This window comes from Sceloporus occidentalis, unplaced genomic scaffold, assembly GCF_023333645.1.
Source record: "Sceloporus occidentalis isolate IW3139 unplaced genomic scaffold, rSceOcc1.0.p SCAF_3, whole genome shotgun sequence".
NCBI lineage: Eukaryota > Metazoa > Chordata > Lepidosauria > Squamata > Phrynosomatidae > Sceloporus > Sceloporus occidentalis.
This window is the reverse complement of record NW_028316983.1, coordinates 186,425,054-186,441,473: the sequence shown is the minus strand read 5'-3', so window position 1 is coordinate 186,441,473 and position 16,420 is coordinate 186,425,054. Positions and strand designations below refer to the sequence as shown.

General features: G+C 42.8%; 1 protein-coding gene across 3 annotated transcripts in view; it reads right to left on the bottom strand.

Moving 5' to 3' along the window:
• The window catches only part of MYOM1 (myomesin 1), a 104,434-nt gene extending 88,334 nt beyond the window's left edge, over nucleotides 1–16,100 (bottom strand). For 2 of the 3 annotated variants that reach the window (XM_089517109.1, XM_089517110.1), the window contains exons 1-2: nucleotides 15,928–16,100; nucleotides 13,385–13,809 (exon numbers count right to left, since the gene is read on the bottom strand). In XM_089517109.1, coding sequence (XP_089373235.1) covers nucleotides 13,385–13,770 — 386 coding nt within the window. In that variant the 5' untranslated portion in view covers nucleotides 13,771–13,809; nucleotides 15,928–16,100. The remainder of the gene's footprint in view (nucleotides 1–13,384; nucleotides 13,810–15,927) is intronic. The other variant, XM_089517111.1, reaches the window with a different exon arrangement.
• Between the last annotated feature and the right edge of the window lie 320 nt (nucleotides 16,101–16,420).

Sequence of the window (16,420 nt, the reverse complement as noted above, 5' to 3'; positions counted from 1 at the left end):
GCAACAAAACAAAATGGTAACTAAATCATAGTGTAATAGGAGATCATTAATGGATTATTTCCAGTGGGAAAAGATTAGATTTCCAAGCAATCCAAAGCAGTACCACATGTTTCAGCGCCAAGAGAAGCATGATATCATGCAATAATCTCCACAAAGTCATTGCAGTTACAGTATAACAGTGTCATGTGATAAGCATTTTGCCCATGTTTAGAGTCATGTTTCATTTAAGCACCACTGATTTCAGTGGGTTTATTCCAAGTATGATTAAGTTTGCAATAAATACACAGTGCTACAACACTTAATCAAAACAGATTCAGAAATGACCCTGTGGAATAACACACTGGATATCAACGAGATATGGCTCATGGAATCATCACTAGAGAAGATGCATGACTGGCACATTCCTCCACAATGCTTTTACACATTGGCATTAACAGCACTAATTTTTAAAGCCACTGCAATGGGTGCAAAAAAGATGTCTGTTCCAAAATTGATTCATATACTACTTGTGAGTTCAACACGCCCCCTCCGCTTTCCACCGGACGCTTTGCTGCTGGAGCTGTGACTGCTGCCGGGCGGTCTTCCCCGGGGTGTCGGAGGTGTGCATCTGCGCACCGTCCCGGGGGAGCCGCCCACGGACTGGCTGTTGGACTTTGCTTCCATCCCAGCGTTTCCCGCGGCGGCCCGGAGAGAGCCAAATTGAGGACATCTGGGGGGAAGGTGGGGAAGAGTGCGCACCAGTGAGAGAGGTGCGCATAAAAAGCCGGGCTTCCTGGCCCTTCTTCGCCACGCCCCCTCTGCTTTCCACCGGACGCTTTGCTGCTGGAGCTGTGACTGCTGCCGGGCGGTCTTCCCCGGGGTGTCGGAGGTGTGCATCTGTGCACCGTCCCGGGGGAGCCGCCCACAGACTGGCTGTTGGACTTTGCATCTCCGCAGCAGCGCAGTTGCGCTTTTTTAGCGGCAGCTTGAGGGCAGGGGTGCCGTTCCCGTGCCGGTTGGGGCAGAGAATGACTGAAGTGTTTTTTCTCTGCCCTTTTCACTGTACTGCCAGGGGAGGGGGAGGATATGGACTCGGGGAATGTTTCGGCTGGGGAAGTAGAGGGTAACTCTTTCTGCATGGGCGGGGCTCCCATTGAGGTAGTGTGGGGCAAGGGGAGGTAGGGGAGGTATGGCGGTAGGAGAGTGGACCAGCGTTACAGGGGAAGGCGAGATCGATGCTTAATATCTATCCCGCCTTCCTGTCCCTCTTCTAACCAAAGAGACCTGAGGGTCGCTCCAACCGTACCACAAACCCTGTCTCTGCTCCTGTGCAATGCCAGGTCCATCAAGAACAAATCCCATATTATTCATGACCTGCTCGAGGACAACAATTGTGACCTGGCTTGCATTACTGAGACCTGGTTGGGGCCTGAGGGAGAAGCTGTATGGGCTCAGGCCCTACCTGCCGGGTACTCAGTGAAGGACCAGACCAGGTTAGGTGGGCGGGGGGGGGGGGTGTTGCCTTGGTACATAAGAACAGCTTGTCTCTAACTAGGAACCATGTACGTCAAACTTCCTATATTGAGTGTATTTACTTGACCCTGAAGGCCAGGGACAGTCTAGGGATTCTGTTGGTTTATCGGCCACCCCGTGCGCTAACAGACTCCCTTAACGAGCTGACACAGTTGGTCTCGGAGCTGATGTTGGAGTCCCCCAGGCTTCTGGTCCTGGGAGACTTCAACATCCCCTTCATGGCCAACTATGTTCCATCCGGTGCGGCTCGGGAATTCATGGAGACCATGACAGCCATGGGCCTGTCACAACTGGTCTTGGGGCCTACGCATTCTGCGGGTAATACACTTGATTTGGTCTTTTGTACGGACATGGAAATTCCGTGGGTGGAAATATCTAATATTTCCCCCTTGTCATGGACGGATCATTTCCTGGTGGAGGCAAAAATCAAGGCTTCTACCCAGATCCTCCCCTATTAAAATGGTCCACCCTCGAAGGCTGATGGAACCCAAAAGGTTCCAAGAAGCCCTAGAGGGGTATACAGTTGGAACCGACGGCGACTCTGTTGATGCCCTGACTAACATCTGGGATACAAATCTCTCTAGGGCTATACACGGTATCGCTCCCAAGCGCCCTCTCAGACCTGCTTCCAAAAGGAAGCCCTGGTATACAGAAGATCTCCGGGCAAGGAAGCGGGTTCTGAGACAGCTAGAGCACCGCTGACGGAACACCAGCGCTTATCCGACCAGACTCTCCTAGACCATCTTTTGAAGGACTACGGAGAGGCGATACGTGCAGCTAAGAATTCTTTCTATGGTGCACGTGTCGTGTCCGCGGAGTCGCATCCGGCAGAGTTGTTCAGGGTTGTGAGGGAGCTAACTCAGCTCTCTCCTGCCCCGAACCAGATCCTTGAACCTTCTAAGGCCTGCTGTGACCAATTTAACAACTTCTTCGTGGATAAAATCTCTCGGATAAGCGAAGGTCTAGATGCCAGTATTAGAGCAGAAACCAGAACAGAGGTGCCCAGAGCCTCTGTGGACTTGGTTAAACTGGATCACTTTGAGTCTGTAAGTACTGAGGATGTGGACAGGATCCTTGGAAGTGTTAGGAAGACGACCTGCTCTCTCGATCCCTGTCCCTCATGGCTAGCGGCTCAGGGAGGACCGGTTGTAATTTCAATGTTACACCGGATTATCAATACATCTCTCAGGGATGGGCAATTTCCATCGAATCTAAAATTGGCCACTGTAAGACCTTTATTAAAAAAGCCCTCCCTTGACCCCCTGATGTACAACAATTACCGGCCAGTATCGCTATTGCCGTTCTTGGGTAAGGTGATCGAGAGGGCGGTTGTGATCCAGCTCCAATCAATCCTGGAGGAAACGGATTATCTAGATCCATTTCAAACCGGCTTTCGGGCGGGCTATGGGGTTGAGACTGCCATGGTCGCCTTGGTCGATGACCTCCGTCTGGGCATCGACAGGAGAAGCGTGTCCCTGTTGGTGCTCTTAGACATCTCAGCAGCTTTCGATACCATAGACCATGGTATCCTTCTGGAGCGCCTGGCAGAGGTGGGAATCGGGGGCACTGCGCTCCAGTGGTTCTGGTCCTACCTCTCTGGGAGGTTCCAGATGGTGCAGCTGGGAGACGTGTGCTCTGACAGGAGGCCCCTAACATCTGGGGTCCCTCAAGGAGCCATTCTGTCTCCCATGCTTTTTAACATTTACATGAAACCGCTGGGAGAGATCATCCGGAGACATGGGGCGCGGGGTTATCAGTACGCTGATGACACCCAAATAATTTTCTCTATGTCTCCGACTGATGCAGTGACCAGGGATGGCATCTCTCCTCTCGTGGCCTGTCTGGAGTCGGTAATGGGCTGGATGAGGGAAAACAGACTCAGCCTGAATCCAGAGAAAACGGAAGTGTTCGTGATAGGTTCTCCGGGCCCCGGGACGGAGGTGGTTCCACCTGTCCTGAACGGGATCACGCTTCCTGTGAAGGACTCAGTACGCAGTCTGGGGGTGCTCCTTGACTCGTCGCTCCACCTTACGTCTCAGGTGGATGCGACAGTCAGGAGCACCTGTTATCAGCTTCGGCTGATACGCCAGCTGTGACCCTACCTGGACCGGAGGGACCTTGAAACAGTAGTACATGCTCTGGTAACCTCTCGGTTGGATTTCTGCAATGCGCTCTACATGGGGCAACCCTTGTACCATACCCGGAAGCTGCAATTGGTGCAGAACATGGCAGCAAGACTGGTCACTAATACATCTAGGACCAGTCACATAACACCGGTCTTAAAAGACTTACATTGGCTGCCTATTCGCTTCCGGGTGTAATACAAGGTGTTGGTTATAACCTATATAGCCCTAAATGGCTTGGGCCCAGGGTACTTAAAGGACCGCCTCTCTCTGTACAATCCGCCCCGCACACTCAGATCCACTGGGCAGCACCTATTAAGAGTTCCGGAGGCTAGATTAGTCAACACCACTAGAAGGGCCTTTTCCACTTCGGTCCCCACCCTCTGGAACTCGCTGCCCATTGAGCTCCGTTCAGCAACCTTCCTGGCCCAATTCAAGAAGGGGTTGAAAACGTTCTTCTTCGAGCAGGCCTACCCCTGATTTTCCTCCCTGAATGCCCTCCCCCCCCCTCTGTTAGCAGCTGGTGACCTGGCATGAGTTCTTTTATTGTTTTAATTGTATTGTTTTTATATGCTGCATTGTATTGTTATATTTATTGCTGTTCACCGCCCTGATGCTTCGAAGGGCGGTATATAAATAAAGCCTTTATTATTATATTATAACAAGGGGAATATTAGAGTTAGGGTAAGAAAGTAGACTATTACCTTTCTGCAGGTAAATGATTAGATCTAAAAGTTTCTTGTGCAAAGGGAAAGGAACTTCCATTTTAGTATTTATTATACTAATTTTTCTGTCCCACTGAAATACCTGGTCAACTCGCCAATGTGTATGGAAATGAAGAGGCAAGACCAGTTTGGCTTTGGAAACTAACCTGTAGGTGGGAAAATAGATGCGTGTAGGACATCCCCCCATCCCCAAGAATGGGGTCAGATAGTGTTGAAATGTATGTAGTGAGCCAGGAAGCCATTATCCCTGTTCGATCCATTGCTGAGGGACTGTACATTATGGATGAATTCCAATTCTGCTCTTTCTCATTCCAATCTATCTTTGTAGTTCTATTATTATTATTATTATTATTATTATTATTATTATTATTATTAACCTTTATTTATAAAGCACTGTAAATTTACACAGCGCTGTACATACAATCTTTTTAATTGGACGGTTCCCTGCCCTCAGGCTAACAATCTAAAAAGACATGACACAAAAGCAGAAGCGAGTGGTGGAGGGGAAGGGGATGAGGTCCAGCAGTTCCTCTCTACCTCCAAGGCCTGGACCAAGGCAGATGGACTGGAGGGAGGCCTTGGCTTCATGATGGATGGTTAATCTTCTTCCAGGGAGGCCTGTTGGAGTTAGCCTGCCTCACTAGTAGGATAATACATATAAAATACATAGCAATACAGGAAATGATTCAATAAAACAGGCAACAAAAGAACATCAAACAGCAAGTGACAGTTATGCAATGCCTGGGAAAGCTTCTTTGAACAGGATGGTCTTCAGGATTGCTGTTCTGAGGTCTGACTGAGATGGAATGCCCAGGGAGACTGAAATGTTCTGCCACCGGTTTTTGTGTATTCCCATTCCTAATGTCTGATTTATGTCCATTTATCCTCTGGCACAGGGACTGGCCTGTTTGCCCGATGTAGAGTGCTGGTGGGCACTGATGACATAGTATGGCATAAATCACATCGGAGGATTGTATAACTAGAGTCAGACTTTCCTTTCTTTGGATCCAACACAATGTTTCCCTGCGTAGTAAGAAACTGTAAAAATTAAACTCAGTTCCTGTCAGACTACAGTTTTTGTTTGCTTGTTTACTCTGAAGAGAATAATGTTGTGAAAAGAAAGCCTCAAACCATAAATGTGAAACTTCACCAGGAAAAAAAAAAAGATGGTGTCAAGCCTTTCCTGCTGATTAAGAAGTTACCTCTGTTTTCATTTTATTTTAACTGTTGTTCTAATTCATCATAACACCAGAGTTCATAGCTGATCACATAACCTGCATCACCAACATTGTTTAAAGGTCAGATGTTCTTCACACAGCAATGACATGAAAGTCAATTTTTTCATTCCTGCTTGTGACTTTTAAATCCATAACCATAATAAAAATACAATTTTAAAAATTAGAAGAGCGTAAGTCAGGTCCAAATATCAGTCATCAGAAACCATTTGTTCCTAGCAGGTTATTGGGAGTTAAGTTATTTTCATAATGTCATTTATGTCTTAAGGGGAAACTAAATAATACTGTAAGTACATTCCTAGCAACTACATATTTCTCTTACTCTGGAATAACTAGGGATACTTATCCAGAATAAGACATTGGTGTGGAGGTTGAGGGGTTTTTGTCTCCTGATGTGATCCCGCTTCATATTGAAGAACCACCATCTGCTATTTTTATTGGTAAAAATTAACCCATTTTGCTCTATGCATCATTTTGGCAATAAAAATTGCAATATCTGCCCCCTGAATTGAGATCATGACCACAAGGATGGGCAAAAACAAAACAAAACAAAAAATCCCGCTCTCATGCTAGGGCCCTGACTCAAATTGGATCCCCCATGCTTATTATAGGGTTAAAAAGATACAATGGCTAGTTATGTCTTTAAAGTATCATTTAGTTTGGCACTTAGGTTCAAACTACTGGTTGTAGACAGTTTATATGTTTACACTAGTCAACAGTGGTAATTCCAAATATTCACGAAATAAACTGTTTCCTTTTCACTAGGTTTGCTTAAACTGTGTGCAAACATGGTACTACAGATGCACTCTAAGGACCTATCAGGTATATCTCTGGAAAAATACTGCATATGGACATTCCTCCCAGTATGGTGGAGTAGGATCTATATACTGCTAGGTCAAACAGAGTAACAGGATCCTCTTGGAGATAGCCCAGACTCTGAACTTGTACTGGTAGAGCTACAGTATCTGTTTTGTGATCTGTCTCTTCAGAGACACACATATTTGGACAGTTCTGATCTGACTATTGAAGGTGAGCTCTTCAAAAGTATTCAGTGTTCAGTTCTATTGGATGAATAAAGGCTTTCTTCCTTCTTGCTTTTTCTGCACCTTTTGTTGCTTCAGACAGATGACTGAAGAATTAGAGCTCTTTTTTCCATGCATTAGGGTGGGTAAGAGCATGTGACAGCAGGTTGTCCTCAACTTGCAGTGTCAAGTGCAGAACCTTTCAAACTTGGCAACAAGCTACAAACAGGCTTAGGGCACTTAAAGACCAGTACAAGATGTTTATCACCTGGAAATGCAGACTGCTAAGCTACGGTCAACCAAACCTCAAAACATACAGCTGCTTTGAATTAATTTATAAGGAAAACAGGATATTAAAATACATACAATAAATGCATACAAGCTCCTATTCAGGATCAGACGCAGCAAGTAAATAAAGTGAAAACAATGCTTACAGGCATATATGATGATATAAAGGGAAACATTTTGCCATTGGACTCTGTTATACATTTGACTGCTAAACACAAGCTCCTTGATTTAGCAAAAGTAATTTACATATAAGACTGTGTCTATATGGATATCTGCAGAACATATTGCCTGTGTCGCAGAGGAATATGAGTAAACTGAGTCCACTCATACATCTTGCAGATGCTATGCATCTGATAAAGTGGACTATGTCCATGTTAATCTCAAAGCTGCTACTGGATTCACTGAATCCTTTTATGCTAAAACAGACTAATATGGTTATCTCTTTGAACAGTATCTCATAGATGGGTATGTTTGTTGGATCTGATACTACTGGGGATGGGTAATGGAATTCAGTTCCCCTGCCTTTGAACACATCAGTAGATAATGGGTTGAATCCTATTTATTAGTCTGAAGTTTGGACTATACATGTGAGTTGGACAAATTTATGAATTTGGCTGGGACTAACAGTTGGATTCAAGCCATATAAATCACCATTGTCCTGAGCATCTGTGAACGATACTAACAAATTTGTATCTTTGTGCATGCCTATGGCTCTATGCTGAAATAGCTGACAGAGCATGCACCATGGCCAGTTTTGAAATCCTGTGGCACATTCAGAATCCTAGGAACTATTTTTTAAGCTACTACTAGCTTAATAATCTATAACACAGAGAGGTTGGGGTTGTTTGCTCTATGCATCAACAGCTCACCATACTATAAGGGGCACAAAGTGGCAATCTCCCTGTGGCCTCTGTGACATGCAAATTAGCTCTGAACCTTAAAGGCAAACTCATTTGATATCAAATGACCAGTGTCTCCTCCTCTGCACCCAAACTGATGAATACATACATAGCTAATAACACATAAAAGGCTATGTCTTTAGTTACACTTTGAGAACTACTATAACAGTGGGTCACCCTTTGGCCATGGTACAAAAATGTTGCAGTGGTTCATCACAGACTCTGATGCTTGAATTTCCCTGAGAACTAAAATCAAAACTGTAGACTTTAATATGGGAAAGTCATTACAGCAGAAAAGGATAGCTTTTCTACAAAAACACATGAAAGAACAATTGTAGAAGACAACAAGGGCTAAAAATAAACGTTGGATTCCAAGTATGATACTTTGGGTACAAAATATTGTGCGTTGATCTAATCAAGAACCCTTGTTTTAGCGGAACTTCAGTAAAACTTTGAACAATAACCATTCAGTTGTTGGTATAATTTGAAATAACATAGCCAATTAAATAATAAATGCAATCATATTCTCATTAGCACCAGCAATTAAGTCATAAAGGTCACATACAGATTACTTATCCAAATAAGTAAATGCCAGCCTATGACCCAATAATAAGCAATAAAATAATTGCTTCAGTCAAGTTTTTCCTTCAAAAGTGATGAGAGAGACTGGATATTTCAATGCTGTTTCCAGATGTCATTGCATTTTCACTGTCAATTGTTGTTAACTGCCTTCAAGTCAACCCTGACTCTTGGCTACCTTGTGGATGAGACATCTCCAAGCCCCCCTATCCTCCACTGCTCTGCTTAGGTCCTGAAGACTCATACTCATGGCTTCCCTGATTGTCTAGCCATCTGGTGTGCAGTCTTCCTCTCTTTCTATATCTTCTACCTTTCCTAGTGTTATTGTCCTTTCTAATGAGTCTTTCCTTCTCATGATGTGGCTAACATATGGCCACATCTTGGCTTCCAGGGAGAGTTCAGGCTTGATCTGTTCAAGTAACCATTGGTTTATTTTTTTGGCCATCAACAATAGCCTCAGCACTCTTCTACAGCACCACATGTTTAATGAGTCAGCTTTCTTCTTAACTACTTTCTTCACTGTCCAGTTCTCACATCTGTACATGGTGATGGGGAATATAATGGCTTGGACAATTCTAACATTAGTGTTTAGTTGTATACTTTTACACTTTAGGATCTTATCTAATTTGTTCATAACTGTCTTTCCATTGCTAATCATCTTCTGATTTCTTGACTGCAGTCTCCATTCTGGTCAATATTTGATCCAAGGTACAGGAAATCTATAAAAAATATTTTGATTTGCTTGTTATCTAGGTTGAATTTGTGTACATCCTCTGTGGTCATTATTTTCTTTCCTTTAGGTTCAGCAATAGTCCTGCCTTTGCACTTTCCTCTGCCAATATCAACTTCAAATTCTCAAAATAAGAGACAGAGATAGAGCTGAATCAGGCCCCCGTAGACTGGTTTTGCTGCTTTCTCAGGGAAAGCCACAAATTCAAGAAGCAAACTTTGACCTTCTGCAAAGCCCTTTTAATACATTAGAAATGCCAGCACTCCATCTCCAGAAACTGTGTTTGTCAAAGGTTCTTTCCCCTGTGAAAATACTGTAGTGGTCAATTTCATATCCACTCTCTAATCCTAGGGCATATTTTTCAGTGCCTCCCCAAATCCTATGCTTTGGGGATGGGGTTGTTAAATATGCTACCATTGCTTCTTCCTCCTTTCCTTGTTTATTTTTTAGAGACAGACATAAGACTAAAATAAGCAATACACTTATGCTTAGAAAGTGGTGAAAGACATATTTTTCTCCTAACGTATGTTTTCCCTCAACTCTGTATCTTACATTCCAGCATGCTATTTTATGATAGGTCATCAGGAGATAAACACAGGACCTTATCACACGTGGGGGATTTGCAGCTCAGATCCACAGTCACTCCTGTTCTAGCAATGCAAAGCGTGATGTTTTTTCACACCAGATCCAGAGTCACTCCTGTCTAGCAATGCGAATTAAGGTAAAATCGTGGTGTTTTACCACACCTGGTTGCCTTTCTGCTGTCCTTCCGAAGTGAGGAGGAAACAAAGTCAGTTCGATTCCAAGCAAGTCACATGATGCGGATTCAAGCAAAGGGGAGTGAGTGCACATTGTATTACCACACTGGAAGGTTCAACTATTCGAATCGGCACCCTGCAGGGAAATGGGACGGGGGCGGGGCTGCCTCCTCCTCCTCCTCCCTTCCTTCCTTCCCGCGGGTGCCAGGCACCGATGGGGAGGAAGGGACAGGGGGCTGCCTCCTCCTCCTCCCTTCTGGGGCGTTTGTGGTGGAGTACCAGAGTAGTAGCAAAGCTGCATTCCACACCAGACCAATTCGCAGTGCAATCAAAGGGAGCTTGGAAGCGAATTCTCTGAAGTCCCTTTTCTACCGGTTTTACCAAAATGAGGGGTCACTTAAGAAACACTGCTGAAGCGCCTCACAAGGAGCTCCCATAGAAATCAATGGCGTCTGATAACACAGTCACTTTACAATGTGAAACCGCATCGTTGGAAGTGCAGTCACGTCAGAAATTAGCCTGAACTGACGCAGAAAACCACCGGAAAGCTCCGTGTGATATACTCCACAGTCTTAATTTGTAAGTGTGAATGCTGAGATATGCATTTCTCTGGAAATCCAGTTATCAGAAGGAAAATGTCCCATAGTAATACCAAATTCCTCTTGCTGTCCAGTTTGACCCAGGGATCCAGGAGTGTTTAGAAGTATCTGACTGAGTTCGTAATTTCTTTGCAGCCTGACTGTAGTTTCCTTTAACTAATTCCAATCCACTGTAATCTAGTAACCCCCCCCCACCACCACCAATTTTTTGTTCAATTCTTGGCCTCCCACCACCAAATCTTTCTCTTAGGTCTGCTCACACAATACCTGGATAAAATAGCAGGGCTTAGTGAGTTAGGGACGTCTCAGGTTGAAAGCATGACACTTTAGTGTTTGGCAGTCAATGCCACCAGCTCACTTTACCAGCTTCCTTTACCATCACAGAAACCATGCCTAACTTGCAAGGATATTGCTTACTTGTGTTATCTACTTGCTTGCCTCATTCTTTCTCTGACTGCTAACCTCATCTACCACTGCCTGTCTCCTTGATCTGTCACCCAGCATTACTTCGCCTTTTCTGCCTGCCCACACATTTTTGCCCATCAGGCTGCTCTCTTGATGCAGACACCTGATAGCTCAGAGCTTGGAAATACTGTAATTTCTTTCAAGATTATTTGGAACAAGTCACTTATCAGGCTAACAAAGGATAAAACCATTGCATAGCAAAACTTGTTTAATGTTACTAACTGGTGGGGGGTAGTGCTTCAATTATCTTTCTGAGGTAGCAGAAGGGTTATTTCTCTTTCTTACTTGCAGACAAGGACCTTGTGCTTCTCTAAGCAATGCAGGGCCCTGTCAGCTCCTGTCTGTCTCATTAAAAATAAATGTAGACTGGAGCAATATATGTATAGCTCTAGAGCAGGGGTGGGCAAATACTGTCCATAGGCTGCATATGATCCCCTTACTGCCTCCCCCACCAGATTCCAAATGAGTTCATAAAGCCCTCTAGAGATCAATTCCTGATGTAAAAAGGGCTCTCTTGAACTTAAAATGGCTCAGGGGAAGCCAACAACATGTCAAAACCAACATGATATTTAAGATATATTTTTAAAAGATTGAACTGTTTTCCTGGGGTGTGTGGCAGGGTGTGTAGTCTTCCTAGGTCTCCAGTGCAGCCCCTTACCCCCTGACAGTTGCCCACTTCTACTACAGATCTAGACTGGAGCTCTATGGATTAAGGCTGCTCTGATCATTACAAGAAGTATCTGTTTCTTGCAGTGGTTCAAGCACTGCATCACTTCTATCTATTCCAGTTCTAAGTGACACAGGTCCAAAACACACTGCAGAAATAATCCAGTTTGAGGCCACTTTAATGGTCCTTGCTCAATGCTAGGTAATTCTGGGAACTGTAGCTTTGTGAGACATTTAGCCTTCTCTGTCAGAGAGCTCTGGTGCCACAATAAACTACAGTTCCCAGGATTCCCTAGCACTTGTCTGGTTAAGTTTCCATTTCTTTGCCCTCATCCAGTCCATTAGTGACAGAAAACATTAGTTCAATACAGAGACAGCTTCCTTGGAGTCAGATGGAAAAAAGAGATACAATTGGGTGTCATCAGCATATTGGTGACACCGCACCCCAAAACTCCGGATGACCTCTCCCAGCAGTTTTATGTAGATGTTAAATAACATGGTTAACATGGTTTCATGTAGATGTTAAATATCTGCTCCCTCTACTGTACACATTGCCTTTGCCAGGCTCTTGCCTCAAGCAAAGTAAGCACATCTTACAAGTATGCTGACTTTTGCATGGCTCATGCCTCAAGTAAAATATCAGGAAACAGCAAAGTACTACTCTTGCATGGATCCTGGTAGAAATAAAAACCATCTAAGTAGTAAAGTAGTAGTATGGTTAAATCTCCCTCCCATGAATGGCATTGTTCTTGTACTATACAGCAGAGTCAAACATTAGGCAGGTTAGCCAGTACACATGTAACAGGGTAGGGCATGGATGGGACCAGAAATGGCCATGTGCCTTCATGTCATTTCTGACTTATGCAGATCTATCAAGGGGTTTTCTTGTAAAGATTTATTCACAGAAGGTTTGCCATTGCCTTTCCTTGAGGCTGAGAGCATGTGACTTGCCCAAGGTCACACAGTGGGTTTTGCAGTCCACAGCTGAAGACATATATATTCCCCATAATTAGAAAAGACAATGGCTTGTTGAGAAGTTAGTGAAAAATGTTGAAAAGCATTGAGAAGTTCTGTCCTGGTCATCAGGTCAAACTGACATGAGTACTTAAAATCTTCTCAAAAGACTATAAATTCCCTCTGTTGTGTAATATCTCAAGAGGGAAATATTATGTTGCACATGACATTTTCTTTAGTTTTGCACGGAGGGATCCCGTGCAAAAACGGGATTTAAAGTGGACACCCCCCCCCACAAAAGCAGATTATTAGATGACATCCAGGTTAACCCAACATTAACCCAGACAGCAAGTAGAAAAGACACGCAAAAGCACAACTGATTTCAGATGACGTCGCTGTTAAGGTGCATTAACGTGACATTAACCTGGCTAGAAAGAAGACAAAACAAGATTCTTTTTACTTCCGGAAAATCCCATAAGTAAAAAGAATTTCATTTTGTTGACTTTCTAGCCAGTTTAATGTTGTGTTAACCCCAATGTATCTGAAAATCAATTGTGCTTTTGCATGCCTTCTTAGGTTTTTTCAGGTTTTAAATCCCGTTTCTGCATGGGATGCCTCCCGTGTGATAAACTCCTAGTAAATGAATATGAAGTGAAAAAACACAACAATTTACACTGAGGAATAGTTAATTATTCCAGCAAATACATATAGCTCATGGAATGTCATTCTGCTCTAGCTGAAGCCGATGGAATGCTTGCTACTCAGCCAAATAAAAGAGAATATGAACCTATCACCCCATTACTCAACAAAACTTTGTGTTTTAACCTACCTTGGAGTGTATGTTTCATATCCAAGGCGATAGGCATCAGCTTTCTTATTGATCAACTCAGATCCAAGACGGTAGGCCTCAGCCTTCTTACTGAGCAATTCAGATCCCAGGCTGTAAGCTGCAGATGTTCTACTATGGGCTGCTGATTCATGAGCATAGGCTTCAGCTGATTTATGGCTTGATGCTATAGACTGCTGGTCATAAGATGCTGACCCATGGCGGTAGCCCAGTGACGCTTCCTGACTGTAGGCAGCAGATCCATGAGTATAGATTGCAGATTTGCGCTTCTCCTCTTTGTGGTACTGACTCAGGGTGGATTCCAGTTCTTTGTGGCGATATGCACGGTCAAAATGTTGATGGTGCCTCTGGTAAAATGGTAAAGACATCCTGGATTTTTCCTAGCGCACTTTGTAACTTTTGAGACACTGCCAAAAAAAAGAAGAGGGACAAGCTATGTTAACCAGGGAGAGCTAAAACACCATTACAAGCTCTAAGAAAGTACACACACACACACAAACTTCTTTCTTTCAGTTAAGTCTCAAAAGTGCCAGAAGATCCCTTTGTACACTGATTTTCCAGACTAACAGCTATTATGGAGTTTATCACACTCTTCACCTTCAGCACTGCTCCCATCACTTCTTTGAATTCTAAGCTCAAGAATGTTTCAATAAACATAAATAATGCAGCAGAGACTATAGGTGCATCAAATTAAACCTCTAGGTGAGACTGTTGTCCAGTTAGGCTTTATTGGATTGACCTACAGAAAAACTCTGCCACCAAATGTTAGTAATATTAATGGCACGTATGACAAATATTAAGGTAGTTTATTCAATAATATTCACATGCTCATATGTAAGATTCAGAATGCACAAAAGACATCTATTTCAGTTATCCAGTTAGGTGATAAACACCACTTATTTAACATTAACCGGACTACTTATGTCCATGGGGATATTAGGATATAATTTTTTGCAGAGGAAATCTGATGGTAGAAAAGAACAGAGCAAAATATTTAGTTCATTCAAAGTAGGGTTTCCTAGGGGAAACTGCCAAGAAACAAGGCCACTTTTCAGTTGTTAACTTTTGTCATACTTTGTATTCTACTGCAAAGAGATGGATGAGGAATCAGTTGTTTTAGGGTTAAAAAAAAACTTGTCTCAAATTCAAATATGTTTTCTCCCACTTTAAACTTTAAAATAATATTCAAAATTCTAATACTCTGTATTGTAATTTCAAATTTTTGGTCCAAAATCAAACATACTGCCACACAGCTGCCTTTAGAATAAAAATTTAGGAGCAGAATTCAGAGTTGAGATATATATTTGTAAATCAGGTCTTTTGAATGTTAGCATTTACAATTGATATGAATTAATATTACAGATACAATATTTTCAGCTATATATAACACATTTTCCCACACTTATATTTCTGAGTACAGGTAGATAGTGTTTCCTTAATGATTGACATGTGCATTATTTCTCTAACTTCCAACATAAAAGTTACACTCCCTCTCTCAAACCAGGCTATTGCTGCACTGCAGAAGTAAAACAGTTTGACACCATGTTAACTGTCATGTCTCCATCCTGTGGAATTCTGGGATTTGTAGTTTGGTGAGCCTGTCAGAGAACTCTGATGGCTCACTAAACTACAGATCCCAAGATTCCACAGGATGGAGACATGGCAGTTAAAGTGGTGTCAAATTGCTTTATTTCTGCAATGTGGATACACTCCCAGTTGTGTAGCAGTATCACAAGCACCTGCTGTAGTAGCTCACCAGCTAACCGATAAAACTTCTGCCATCTCCAGCTTGAACATCATTATCCAGTCTATGGATAACCATTATTTTTATCTGTTACAACTATTTTTAACTGCTTGGTAATTCTTTATGCATATTTACAAAAGCACAAATATACATCTTATTAATAACACAATTCTTCAAAATGTAGTGAGTCTTTTAATTCTTTGGATGTTAAAGTAAGGCTAAAAGAATGCAAATGGACAGGGAAATAGTATCTTGATCTGCTCACTGATATGCAGAAAGTGTCAGGAAGAACAGCTGTTTGTCCAAAGCTGCCTACAGAAATGAAGATGGGTTAGAGGAGGAGCAAGAGCGTTTTGCTCCACATCCAAAAAGTGATATTGAATCTCTTCCTGTTTCAAGATTTCATTAGGTTATTAAAACAAGAAGAGATTCTTAACTTCATGTGAAGACATTTTAAAGTAACTATTGCAAGCACAAAAGAAAACATCTTGAGAGAATAACTATTTCACAGCAAAACATTATAGTTAACTCATTACCTCATGTCTATTTGAAAAATACATGAAGAGTTGTTAGAGTTGGACTGGCAAAATATTGAGAGTTCAGTCTTTAAATTCTTCCAGTTCATTATTACAGCTCTCCCAATTTACATGAATAAGAGAGAGGGAAGAGTGTAACATTGCAAGAAAGGGGTAGAGGGAAAGAAGGCAAATAGTGCCCCACATTGATAAGATAAAAACCAAATTTATTTGACATATAATATTTCTTAAGATAGCACACTTACCAGCAACCCAACTAATAATGATAAAAGTCCAGCCTTGTATACAGATGACTGAGAGGGAGAGAGAAATCCAGTAGAGGTTCAATGCAGCAGAGTGGTTGAGAGGACCAGGGTTGGGGATGGGGCTCCCAGATCCCGAACAAAAATATTGCCTGCTGTCAGAGGAATGTGAGAGCAACACAGCTGGCCTTTTATGGCTGGAACGGTGGTTAAATATAGCAACAGCAAAGAGAGAGAGTGCTCACTATCTTTGTTCAAATACTGTATATGATGACAGGCAGCTTCAAGCTACAACTTTTGTCTCTTCAATCCCTAGCAAAACCAAGTCCTAAAGTTTTCTGTTAGCTGGGAAAAAAATGTTAACATGATATAGTTGTGCCATAGGCACTCGATTCATTTAAGCATTGAAGGAAAATGTGCTACCACATGAGCCCAATTTAGAAATAAGCTGTCACTGCACTGACAGAAGCCAAAGTACAGTAGCTTGGCATTAACA